This window comes from Prinia subflava, chromosome 2 (genome assembly GCF_021018805.1).
Source record: "Prinia subflava isolate CZ2003 ecotype Zambia chromosome 2, Cam_Psub_1.2, whole genome shotgun sequence".
NCBI classification, from domain to species: Eukaryota; Metazoa; Chordata; class Aves; order Passeriformes; family Cisticolidae; genus Prinia; species Prinia subflava.
In genome coordinates this window covers 108388455-108402077 of record NC_086248.1, presented here as the reverse complement: position 1 = coordinate 108402077, position 13623 = coordinate 108388455, and the positions used below count along the sequence as shown (strand labels likewise).

At 44.9% G+C, this 13623-nt stretch overlaps 1 protein-coding gene across 2 annotated transcripts in view; it reads right to left on the bottom strand.

The window, feature by feature from the left end:
- Positions 1–13623, bottom strand: part of ISM1 (isthmin 1) — a 42085-nt gene that overhangs the window by 3999 nt on the left and 24463 nt on the right. For both annotated transcript variants that reach the window (XM_063391538.1, XM_063391537.1), the window contains 3 exons: positions 5867–6134; positions 3007–3150; positions 923–1012 (listed from right to left, as the gene is read on the bottom strand). In XM_063391538.1, the coding sequence (XP_063247608.1) occupies positions 923–1012; positions 3007–3150; positions 5867–6134 (502 nt within the window). The remainder of the gene's footprint in view (positions 1–922; positions 1013–3006; positions 3151–5866; positions 6135–13623) is intronic.

Genomic DNA, 13623 nt, shown 5'->3' with positions numbered 1-13623 from the left:
TTGTGGACCAGTAGCATATTTAATACCAGCACTTTATTATTTTGCGATATTTCCTTTCTATTGGGAGAATCCAGGTAAACATCTACCTAAAACATTATTTAAGGTGTCTATATCATCCTATGTGCTGTCAAAAACCCTCTGCATACCTTGCTCCACACTTACTTAAGAGGACTCTGCAGGAGACTAACTAACTGGGACCTAAAACTCTTACAGCACACGTTCTTGCAAAATATTTACTTAGTGATGGGTGTCCTGTTTTTCTATCTCCTTAAAGAGTCTCGCCCTGGCTGTCATTAACTGCTGTGCTCTGCCACCATAGGAGGGAGGTGCTGGGTTACACTATTTATTCAATTAACCCAGCATCCTGTGTCTCTGAGTGGCCACACTATGGTTTCATTGAAGGGATGAAATCAGAACATTGCAGATGTCAGATTGAGTTTTAGAAAGTTCAGAATCAAGCCATGCCCTATAAAATTGCATTGGCTACCCCCACTGCAGCACACAGAGCTATAAAAGCAATGCATGCTCATAAAAGTCATTGCCTTTTTTTTTTTTTTTTTTTTTTTTTTTTTGATGTGACAGCTGTATTTAAAATGCTTTTATAGGGTCTTCCATTTGAGGTTATTTCAGCAAAATAATAAAGAGTGTTTAATTTTTCCCCCCTCCATTAGTGTGGAGTCTTATAGCTGTTTTCTGAATTAGGACAACAAATAACCCTTTTATGATGAAACAAGCACAGGACTTAAGGAGAGAGAGATATTATGACCAAAGCAAATGTTCAGATCACAAACATGAGCAAGATAATAAATGGCTGTTGCTATTGACAGTTTTAAGGCTGAACTCAGTATCTTGATCCCACTGGGCTAAGAATTTCCCACTGAAGTCTCTTATCTGTTACTGAAGGATTGACTAGGCTGCTTACCAACTTCAAACAGCTTGGTTGCGTTGAAGTCTTCGCTCCCTGCAAGCAAACTCACTTCTGTGGCAGCTGTCCGGAAGGTATCTTCGATCCCTACGACAAACACGTGTCAGTGGGGCTGGTGATTTCCCGTTAAAACACAATGCAACCCTGCCACCCCTCCTTCCCCAGGCTCTGCAAGGTGCTTTGCTTCGGCAGGGAGCATTCTGAACTTGCTGCTGGAGTGCTCCTTTAAAACCATAATGACCAAGGGATCTGTGCTGTTAATAGGGTAAAACAGAGTGACAGGCTTGAAGGCAGGTGAGGAATTTCATCTCTGATTGTGGGCAACCACTTCTGCAGGAGGAATGATGCTGTTACAAGAAGACTGGTGCTTGTTGGTCTCTCCCAGTGCCAGGGAGTTAAAAGGTGTGCGGAGGCAAGAGATAACCAACCTCTCCAAGCAATTCCATCCCCACCACTTGTAGCTGTCAAATAAAATACCAGGATTCTCAACCTATGAGGATTTACCAGCAGCCTCCAGTTAATTATTTGCTATCAGTAGAGAGACACAGAGATTGCCAGAAAAATGATCTTGTAAACATCCTTTTGTTGCTGCTTTGGTTCAGCCCATTGACCCGCCTAACATTTCTGTGCCATGTAGGCTTAACATAAATAGGTTTTAGGGGTTTTTTTCCTTTCCTCTCCATCGAATTAAAGACCTCTAAAGAGAGCAGAATGATCTTTAATGTGTGATAACTATATGGTTAATAATGAAGTCTATTCACCATCCATCTTCTTGCCAGTGAACTTTCTCCTGATCTCCTGAACTGGGGCATAACAGTGGCTTGCAAAGCTTCAAAACAGCCTCAGGCCAATTTTCAATAAAATTATCACAGGGTTTTGCCTTAATTCCAGCGCTAGATGTAGAATAATAGATACCCAAGAACCCATTACAAGGCAGTGATTCACTGCTGGAATTATAAACAGCAGAAGCTGAGCTTTGACCTTGTAATTTCAAAAATGTCAACGCCGCCTCAAAGAGTGAATATATTTTGCTTGCTGATCGTTGGAGGTCTGTTATATGACATAATATATTCTTTCAAGTTTGCCACTTTTTGGTGCTAGCTGGTAATAAATACTGGAGAATATAACTGGGGATTACTTGCTTTCTTCTGGAATTAACTCCTTATTATTGAGGTTTTAGGATGCATGAGAGCATGCAGAAACATTTTTCCCCTGCGCTGCCTTGCAGTCGTTGCTTTACAATGGACACGAATCTATGTGTGAGTGAGAAACTTCTCTCCAACTCTCTCACCAAGTCTTCTAAGTCTCCTCCCCAGCACTGCTGACATTTCACTTCCCATTAAAAGAGCCTGACCTCCAGTTTAAGAATTTCTGCCTTTCTGAGTCATTAAGTAAACTGAGAGTAATGCATACCACCACGGTTTGTGTTTTTGCTTCTCTCTGATCTTGGGAAGTAATGAACTTGCACCTATCCCCTGCATTGTGGCGGCTACTGCATGAAAAACTGGTCTAAATTCAAACACACAGCAACATTTGAAAAACTGCTATGGAAAAAAAAAGTTTCCCATTTTCATGATGTAGGCTTGAATGCTCAGGCTGAAGACTGTGATGGTAAGGACACCTCAAATGTCAAATGCTGTGGATGGGTAGGAGCTAAGGCAAGGCTCCTTGGCCATATTTTCTGAATATATTCAAGCCAAAACTGTGCATTCCTTCATCCCTGTTCACCATGCAGGCAATGCAAAACAGGAGCTCACCAGCACAGCTGGTTTGAAATTCTAAAACAGCTCCAAATTTGTTCCGAGGGAGTCGATTACACCCTTTGGAATACAAAATGCCCGTGCACAAAAATGACTGCAGTGATCTCAAGAAAGCCTGTGCTTGTCTCTTAAGTCCCAGGGGATGGTGAACTGCACCTAGCAGTGTGCCATTAATACGGACAAACGGCGTGGAGAACCAGCGCCTCTTTTCCCACTGGAAATGCGCACGGCCCCGGGCTCTGTGTGCAGGACCAGGGCTCCCCCCGCCCCTGCTGCCTCTCCCTGCTCTCCCCGGCTGCAGCTGCCCCCGGGGGCTCCCACCTGGGCAGTTGGGCCTGTCGCAGGTCCGGGACTCGGTGGCCGTGCAGGCGTATCCGCAGGACCGCGTGCGCTTCTGGCTGCCGCTGCCGCAGGTGACGCTGCACGGCGACCACGGGCTCCAGTCGCCCTCGCCGTCGATGTAATCTGTGTGGGGAACGAACGTCAGGAAGGAAACAGGGAAACAAAAACTCCTGCTACCCAAAAAAACCTCTACTGTGCGGTGGTTTTTATAAAGGAGACAAAACAGGAATGGAATCCAGATGTCTCTACCTGAAGCTCGGGCCGAAAGCCAGGCGCAAGCCTGCTGTTTAAATGGTTTTCACACTTGATGCTCCTCAGGGAAATGCATGCAACATTATTTGAAAAAATATTTCCTTTCTCTTTTGACCTTTTGGCAGCTGAGGATCCTCAGCTGCAAAGCTGGGTCATGAACTAACAGTGCACATCTATTCACGTCATTTCCCTGTGTATAGGAATGTGTTTGTGGGCCGCAGACTAACCAGGCAAAGGATGAATTGAGTTTTCTTTTTCATCTGTTCAAAACACACAACAACAGCAGAACAATACTCAGTTTTTGGGCAAGATGCGTGTTGTTGGGTTATGGGAAGCTAAGGGTCGTGAGTGAAAATCAGTTTTGTTTTTCAGTCCCTTGAACAGGGAACAGATATTTCAGGAATACTGCTATGAGGACAGGGAATTGCATGCTCCTCTTGCACCAAGAATAACACGCAATTTTTAGTGTTTCATATGAATTATTAAAAAACATCAAATCTGACTATTTACTAGAAGGAGCCTTCTGGAAAAGAAACATGATTTTATTCTCTTCTTGTAGAAAGCCAGGTCTGCATCTCTGCACACTGCAGAGGCTGATGCCGCTGTGAGTACCTAAACTCTTCAGAACCAGCCTCCTTTGTGTGCTGCAGAAACTGCTGCACATCCCACCATGAAGGCCACCAAACCAAGCCCGTGAACCCATCCCAGCTTTCCTGCCTTCCCACTGGCCCCCGCAGCTGAGGGAACATTTGGCTTGATGGTTTTCTCTGCAACCTACAGGACGTATTTTACTGACCCTGTGATGATAACTTGCAGCTGTAGCTCCTTGGGGTTACACCACCGCTGGTAGCAAAGCAAAATCTGGATAAGTGGCTCTGAGGCAGCCCTGCTCTACAGCTCTAGGTAAGAGTGCCTAGGCTACAGCTAGGCCCAGGGAGGATCCCTGCCTTCCCTGGCCTCTGTGCTACACATGATTCCCACTCCCCCCGGGGCCGTGCTGTCTGTGGGCTCCCCGAGCTGCCTAGTAGAACACGTAACTTGATTTGTACCATATGTCATGACTGACGACAACTCTGCGGGGTGCTATTAAACATTTATTGCCAGGGGTAGGGGAAGGTTATATATCTCACTGGGAGCAAGCTGCCTAGATGGGAGTTCCTCACAGAAGGCGAGGACCTTTTGTGTTTCTCCTCCTTTTCTGACACGGCTGATGGCAGGGAAGCCACCACACTGGAATCAGGTGGCCGTGGTGGGATGTGGGTGTGAACGCGGCTAATGTCAGTGTGCAACACCCGTGGGTCTGGGATGTGCCAGCAGGCAGGCACCACCACCGTCCAAAAAGGCATCAGATGTCTCGGGAAAACGTGATCTGCCCTCTATGCTTGGCCCTGCTCTTCTTCCCAGCCCTTTTCCAACTCTGTTATCTCCAGGTGGTTGTGCACTATGAAGCACACTATTGAATATACCGTGTTAGATTTTCAGCTGCAGATCAACCTGTTCTTCCTATTTTCATATTTGTAATTCTTACTACGTTTACTATCACAATTATTTGTGAATGCCATTTTACTTAACTTAAATGAATAACTACCTAAGATATGAATTCTTGGCAATAAACCCTGCCCACAAATAAATGTAGGTGCAAAAAGAAGGGTTAGACTCTAATCCTCTGGCCACAAAATTTAATACATATGTATGTGTTTAAACACACCATTCCATAAAAACTCTCTCTTGATTTTTAAGACTCTAATACTTCAAGTTAGCCAGCTCATGGGAAAAATAAGTTTGTTTTACCCAGGCACTCAGGAGCATCTGGGGATTAACAACAGAATTGCAAGGGTAAAAGTGACTTTGACACCTTGTTCTGACTAAAAGTTGTCTGTATTTAAATTCACCTAAATTCAACATAAAATCAAAGGGCTCTGAGCTTCCTGTGAGCACAGTTTAGCTCACCTCCCTTGGGTCATTCCCATGTGGACAGTCACAGCCTGTCAGGGCAGGGAATAGCTGAAGCTCCTCTCTGTTTTTAGTTTCTGCAACTGTTTCGTACAACAAGCTGAAAACAATTGTTTTCCCCGTGACACATCTGGAAGAATATTACACACGCAAATACACAATGTTCCTGCTGCACATGCCACTCCCCACACATGCACCAACATAACTCATCTTATTTGTGTATCCACCAAATACTACCACGTCTCAGACCTTGCTTATTTATCCAATAGTTATATTCTGGTTCCCAAACCACTGCACGACTCTAAATTTGTACTTACCCTTACTCTAAAAATAAATACGAAACCTTGTTTCCTCTACTTTCAAAAAAACGCACACGTCGGACTAAAAAAAGACCCTCTTCTGGGATAACTGGTATGATTTTCAAGATTATAGACTTACTGGTGGAATGCAGCCACCACAGGACGGCTCGTGCATCTGCACAGATTTGTATTTGAAAGCTGACAAGCAAAAGCCACATGTTGAAGAACCCTGTTTTGCTTGGCCCGCTCTCGGCGGTGCCTCGCCGTTCTCGCTTCCCCCGCGCTTGTTTTCACAATCCCGGGGTGCCCACAGGAGGCCTGGAACTCAAACCCACCGTACTCGGGCTGCTCCTTGGCCTCGAAGGCCCGGTGACCGGGTGCACGGCCGTCCCACCCACCGAGAGGGTTCAGGAAGTTGCTGTCCTCAGTGGTGCTGTCGTACTTGTAGTCCTGGTCGCCGCTGCTCATGCGGGTCAAGGTGGAGGACCTCTGCCACCAGCTCCTCCAGCCGGGCGACGGGGCTGGCCAGCTGGGCTTGCTGCTCTCCTTCTGCACATCCTTGTCTGCCTCCGTCTCGGGGCCATCCACCACTTCAATGGTGACCTGTGGGATTCAGAGCAGGCCAGCCCGAGTGTCAGTGCCTCCTCCTTGTCAGTGAGACATTTCCATACAGCACAGGCAAGGCGCTGCCTGGCAAAGGGGCTGGGCACTACCACGGGGTTACCATGTCGTGAACCATACTGAGCCCAGAGACATGCAGGGGCTGAGGGATTCCTTCTGCCACCTCTGCTGAATCAGACCTTGGAACCAAGGCTGGGGAAAATTCTTCACAAAATAATAACCCGTGCTGTGCCTAAAATCTTTTCCTCATGGGAAAAGGTGTTAGAGCCAAACATATATGACCAGGAAAAAGAAAACCAATCCTGTACTCTATGCTGAGGCTGAATTTGAGGCAAGTATGAAGCACACCAGCGTGCAGAGCCTGTCGCAAGGACTTGGGCTGACTCAAAACAAGCAAGGCCATGTGTGTGAAGGTCAGGATGCTGAGCCCAGGTATCTCTGGGTTTGCATCTGTCTTGCCCCTCTGGCAGCAGCCCAGCTGTTGCTGCTGCACGAAACCACACTTTGTGGCAGTGGTGGGAGCCAGCAGCTCCTCTGACCATTGCTGAGTAAGCCACTGGCTGCAAAGCCCTCCAAAGTAGGTCCTTTCGTCGTGCTGGAAGAGTATAATGACCTGTTATGGTCAACCTGTTTATGGTTTCTAACAGAAGCCCAGAACCAAAATTCAAAGTTTGCTGCCCAGTTCCCTCACAGACATCACAAATGTCAATATCATTCTGCACAGGAACAACCCTTGATTGTTGCTCTCTGTGCTGAACGATGTGTAATTGTAAAACTCTGGGATAAATACTGTGTATGCATATAGGTGGCTATTTAGGTAGAAGCAGAGACTAGCCATCAGAAACCTTGGCTCTGTGAGTCATGCTAGCATTGCCTGGCCACAGACAGATCATAAAATGCTCTGATGTTTCATGCTAATGTGGTTCGGTGATTACTGGACTGGCTAAACAACCAGAAGTGACTGTCAGAGAGATCTATAATGTTTAATAGGTACAGAGGCATTCCCAGCCTTTCAAGATGGCACACAATGAAAATCAGGTTGTATAAACCAGAAATAATGTACTATTATGCTAAAAGTCATTTACACAGCTCTGTGGATGTGCGTGGTGCATAAAAGATTAGTTTTATACCACTGTTATTAGTAAAATCACAAGACACACAAGAAAAAGATAGACAAGATCACAGCTACCTGTGATCCACAGAGTGTGACATAGGAAGCAAAGCAAAACTGTCCTATCTTCAGAGCTGCAAACACAAACAATGCCCACACATCCTTTCTTTGGAGACAGGAGATTTTGAACCTATTTCATGCTTTGCATTTTACCATAGACCAGGCCATTGAAATGAAAAAACTTGCAGGCTACTATGAAGCCCCGCTGGGAAAATGAGCAAGAGCAAGGGAAAGTGAAGTTGTCAGCCTAATAGCATCTTTTCACAGGGGGTATTTCTCTCCCAGCCCAAATGTGGAATTGGAACGATTACTTCATTAAGCCTCAGTTCGTACAGACCAAGAATTAAAATGGATTTCATAAGCTTGAAAATATCAGAGTCAGTTCAGGGATTCAAAATTGTTCCTTCTATCCAAGCAAAACAGTTTTCACAATAAATGAAAGGAAATCGCCTTACTGAGCGGCAAACACTGCCAGTGGTGGGGCTTTAGTACTCCCCACCTGGAAATCAGCACAATTCTAGTACTTCAGCAGCAAGTATTTTTAGGACCACACTAACTGTCTGAGCAATGACTCAGCAAAGTGGAAAAAAACAAACCCTCTGATTAAAACCAAAAAATGTAACTGCTCCATTTGCTTTGATAATCTGTAGCTGTGTGAAAGTCAATCAGCATGAACTGGCATTAATTCAGCCAGGGACAATTTGAAAGAACCACAGGAACTTGATTTTAAATAATGATTGATGATGTCAAGCCAGCTTAAGGAAAAGAGGCTTTGCAGGGCAGAGAAACCTGGGCTTGGTGCTGCACTGGTGAGGAAAGGCAAGGGGAACACAGACACTTCCAAGTGTCATCAGAGCCCACCAGACCTCCAGCAGCACTGCCACTGACTTACTTCCAAAACCTATCTGTGCAATCAGCCACTCCAGTCTGTTTTTACCTCTGAGGAAAGTTCTTAGAAAGGCCTCTAAAATGAGTTCTTCAACACACGGCCAATTTAAAAACTAAAACCAGCACAAGCAAAATCCAGTGTGGCAGTCTGACGTATACCTGTGTTCTCCTCTCCACTGCTTTAAGCTTTGGTTACCAAGGTGTTTATTGTGGCATAAAAATCATACAGTGAAAGAAATTCTGAAAGAAATAAAGAATCCTGGGACTGTCTGAACTGCCACTCTTGGAAATTAGAAGCTTCAATCAACTCTGGTGCTTTCAGGGACTTGGCTTAATGGACCTTCCAGAGGCAGGGAGGAAATCAGTGCATAATCCTGGCAATCTTTCCTCCACTCATGACTCAGAAGTTAGGGCAGGATTGTGAGAAGAGGCTGCTGTTTCAGGTGAGCAGTTTCTCCCTTATCCCAGTCTAAAATTCTGAAAAATGAGCTTTCACTGAGTTCTTCCCAGTGCTTACAGACAGACTTACAGTGGTAGTCCGTGACTGCACTTACACACATATTTGTACACGTACATGGCACTGAAACATGTAACTTGTTTGATCAGTTTCTATATTGGGGGCTGTTTATAAAAAGGAACAAAGAAATCAAGAACTAGAGAATAAAGATCAAGAACTACAGTAATAAAAACCAGGCGTTTGGAGAAGCTCTGGAAAAGCTTTCATGCTGTATAAGTATTCCAACAAAAACATGTCCTCTTAAAAATTAAAAAAAATAGATCTGGTTTAGCAATTCTATCTTGGAGACCATTTTGGAGGCTGATTTCTTCTTCCAGTGATTATCAAAACTGTAAAGATTCTTTTTATTCCTCAAGCTTCCCAAAATGTCTGTGGTAACGCAGTTCTTGTACAAATCCACAATCATCCCCAGAAGTATCCAAACCTAAAATAAAGCCACTTCTTTTATGGTTGTATGAGCTAGAAATAAGGACATTCCTCTGAAAACTGTTAAAAGCAATTGGCATAGGCACATTAAAACAACAGATTTGCAGTCAATTTCTAATGAAACAAGTGTATCACGCACAGATGTCTCCAGACACCAACATCCAATTTTCTCCTGGCCAAAAATATACAGAAGATAAATATTATCCCAGCCTGCTGGAGTGCACAAAAAGTTCTGTGTTCTTCGTCCTGTTTACTGAGACAATGTTTCTGAATTCACTTTACTGGTGTAAACATTGCCCTGAGTGACTGGAAGATTATGTTTCAGGAAGGATTATGTTTGTGATATTGTGCAAGCAGCGGGTCCTACAACATTTCTATCCTGTTTCTTTCATGCAATTGATGCAAATTTTCCATACAGAACTTCTCGTAAGATAGACATTTGCAAGTCAGCAATGAGGGAAGTATAACAGGAGAAGAGAAACAAGTTCAGTATAAGAGACTGAAATGGTAAATCTGGCTTTACATCACATAATTTTAATTAAAATGATATCAGCAGTGACACTGATTTACTGCTGGTTGTGTCACATCACTTAGAACAGTTTTTTGGACTTGAAAAGTGAAGGTCCCTCAAACTTTATTGGGAGCAAAGAAGACAATGTGAATTGAGATCTGAAATTTCCATTTAATGTTGTCAATCCAATTTGCAATCTCTGATGAGCCCAGCTGAACCCCAGAAATAAAAATGTGGCTCCAGCTATGAATTCTGCACTCTGCAGAATTGTTACAGCGTGACTTAAAGAAACCTGCACAGCTCTGGTACTGACAGTGGTTGAAACCTCAGCCCCCTGGACCTTGGCCCTGCCTTCACAGGCCTCTCCAGCTGGGCAGAGGAACAACCTGAGCTCCTGAAAGGCTGCAGTGCTCCCAGTGCTGCACCTGGCAACAGCTGCTGTGCCACTGCCTCAAGGAATTAAACCTCACAGGCCTTACAAGAAACAAGCACTGCTGGAGCCCTCCAGCCCTTCCTGTGCTAAATTAGAGATGAGGACTGGTCAGGCCCTGCTGAGCCTTCTGTGACAATACCAAGAGGGTGTTGCTTTCCAATGCACGGAAACCAGCAGCTTCAAATGGCAAATGACAGCTAAAAAGTACATCTAATAAAATGTGTGGAAAAAGTGACATTATAACACCTCCACTGTGGTGGAGGTGAGGGAAATGGCAATGGAGTTGAGGTCTGCAGCTCTTCTTTCAAAGCAGATCACACAGCCTTGTTTCTCTGTAGTTCCTAGAGTGGGTGGTTTTGTGTAGATGTGTTTTTAAGAGAAGGCAGTAACCCAGTAGGCATCAAAGAGAGAAGACAGGTAACAAGTAGGTAACAAAGCTATCACGGCAGTACTGGAGTGGTGTGACTGGTGGATATGGCCACAGGCCTCGTGGCAAATTACAAAGACCAAGCAGGCATTAACTTCTGGTTTAAAACTACTCCTATCAATTAACATGGTTCTCAACATGGTTTTAAACACCAATCCTACCTGTTTCTGTGGAGTTTTCATCCAGAACTTGTCACCCCATCAAAATGCTTAACACATCTATTGCTACTGGAGCTCACCCAGCTGTGTTTCAGCTCTATTGGTCACAAAGCTTGACCAAGATCTAACTTCAGTGAGGAGCATTAATATCAACAAAATGCACTTATTGCCCAAAAAGGTTGTGAACTCCCTGTCCCTGGAGGTTTGACAAGGCTGGATAGGGCTTTGAATAACTTGATCCAGTGGAAGGTGTCCCTGCCCATGGCAGAGGGACTTGAACTTCAAAGGATTCTTGAAGGTCCTTTCCAACCCAAACCACACAATGGTTCTGTGAGTTTTCCCTTTTCTGCTCATTTGTCACTGTGTCAAGCACTGCCTGGGAAGCAGCAAAGCAGTGCAACAACAGAGCAGCACACTCCCGGTCCCTGCTACAGTACACCAACCTGGGAAACCAGTAGTGAAAAGAAAAAGAGAGGGACAAGAGGAAGAGTTCAGTTGCAGTTGAAACATCTGGCTCCAAACAGAAGGTTGGCTGCAGAGGGGAGAGGTTGTAGAAGGCTGTTTGGAACAGACAAAAAAACCCCATCAGAAATGGAAAATGGGCAGGTTCCTGTACAGCTCCCATCTGACTTCATTCTGCTACTCAGGGGAAAGAACAATTCTGACTTTGAATAATAACCCTGACCAATTACAGGACCTGCATAGGCATCCCTTGGCTGGTCTGTCAAACAAGTGCAAACCTAGACAGCAGGGACTTTCTACTTGTGAAAGGAAATAAAAAAAAATGTAATCAGTTTTTGTAATCACCTTCTCATCTAGAAGTCTTCCAGGCATCGACAGAACTGCTAAAATGACAAAAAAACCAAAACACCCCAAACCAAGCAGACAGTCTGTGCTCAACAGCAGCTACTGTGGTTACTGTCAATAACCAGTGTGGAAGCACAGCTGAAGCATAAGATGCCACTTCAAATGATGGGAAATTTTACAAGGCTGGAACACCACAGGAAGGCCAATAAGGGCTGTCCTGGTCTTGTATGAAAAGATTCAAATTCATTTGGATTACTGCAGCTCTGACTGTTGCTTCTGAGGGTGTTCTAGAGGCAGGCTGCTGTACTTACATTATCATCTAATAAATATCTAATAAATATGGCAATCTGGGGTGATCTGAATGCCTCTGGTGCTGTTCTGATATTCACCAGTTCATCACTAAAAGAGCACGTGCCAGGGCATGACACAGCAAGTACCATCTCACAGGAACCAGAGAAGGAATGGCCCTAAAGAGAACCCACTGGAGTATCTTTTCTACCTGCTTTCTGGGAAGAACTTTATGCCTCTTTCTTAGATTTTTAATTTCCCAGGTGTTATTTCCATTAAAAAATGTTATTTTTAGTCTGTGCAGTAGAAGGAAAAAGAGGTTTTGAGTATTTGAGAAGAAAATGTGGCCATTGTGCTATCTTAAAACAGAGGCTGTTTTCTCCTATCCAACCTCTCAGTCCTAGGAGGACTCTTTAAATCAACACTCCCAGGATTGTAACTTACAGATCTGGGAGCCACTGTGCAAAAAGAAAAATAAGCATTAATTCTGTTTTCACCTGCCAAATAGCTGATGAGAAATTTGCAAGTCAACAAGTGTCACAATTTCTGTTCAGGTCAGTATAGTACTGTTTAACAAGCAAGAATTCACTATAATCCTGTTTTTTCATAAAAGAGTAGGCCAACTTTTACAACCTTTAGGCAAAAAAATAAACTTTCTCTGACTCTGTAAGGAATTAATGGGGGTTTTATCTCCATGAGGCTTGACCAGCTGTAAGACTGTCAACCAAGAACTTAAAGAAGCTTTGTATAATCACTATTTACGCACCTAAGTAAGCAGAGTAAATTCAGAGTAAATAAAACGCAGAACTTAAGGAGCCTGTTTCTGAAAGGGCTCATCCTTGTGCACAAGAGCTCTGGGATCAGTGTTGCACCTTCCCAGTTTACAGGACCAGTCTTCCCAGATCTCAGAGTCCAGCAAAACCGCTGACATATTTGCTGACACCTTTCCAAGATCAGGTGGTAGAGAAAGAGCTCACAGCAGCAGCAGTTACTGTGAAGACAAGCCAGGGAACTGTTTCCATCTCTTTCATCCCTGTGTCTAAACACTGTATGCTGTTACCACTCAGGGAAGGTTTTTGTTTCCTCCTGTCCTCCTCTGCGGTTTACATTCTGTTCAAACAGTGATGCTGCACGGTTTGCTTCATGCCACACTCTGGGGCCCCTACAGCTTCCAACCTCCCCTTCCTAAAGCTTTCTGGAATGGTTCTCCTAGCAGGAGAGACGTGTTCCATCACCACGTGTTGAACATGTTTACTCCCTCGGCCTGTCAAGCACCAGGCCTGCCCTTGACCCAAATCTGTGAGACTTCTCCATGTTCCAGCTCGTCTAGGGGCAACGCGAGGGAGCGGCGCCGTGGAGGCGGCTCCTGCTCACCCAGCCATGGAACCAGCACTGGTTTGGGCTGGAAGGAGCCTGAAGGATCTCTCATTCCACTCCCCTGCCTTGGGCAGGGACACTTCCACCAGACCAGGTTGCTGAGAGCCCCATCCAGCCTGGCCTTGAACACTTTCAGAGATGGGGCAGCCACAGCTTCTCTGGGCAACCGCTGCCAGGGCCTCACCACCCTCAGAGTTAAGAATTTCTTCCTAAAACTACTTCCTAAAGCTACTTAACTTATCCTCTGCCGGTTCAAAGCCATTCTCTCTTGTCCTATCACTCCATGCCCTTGTAAAAAGTCCCTCTCCAGCTCTCTTGGAGCCCCTTTAGCACTGGAAGGTGCTCTCAGGTTTCCCCTGAGCCTTTTCTCCAGGCTGAACAGCCTCAGCCCTTTCAGCCTGTCTCCAGAGCAGAGGTGCTCCAGCCCTCTTAAGCATGTTGGCCTCTCACCAGCAGATCTATTACATC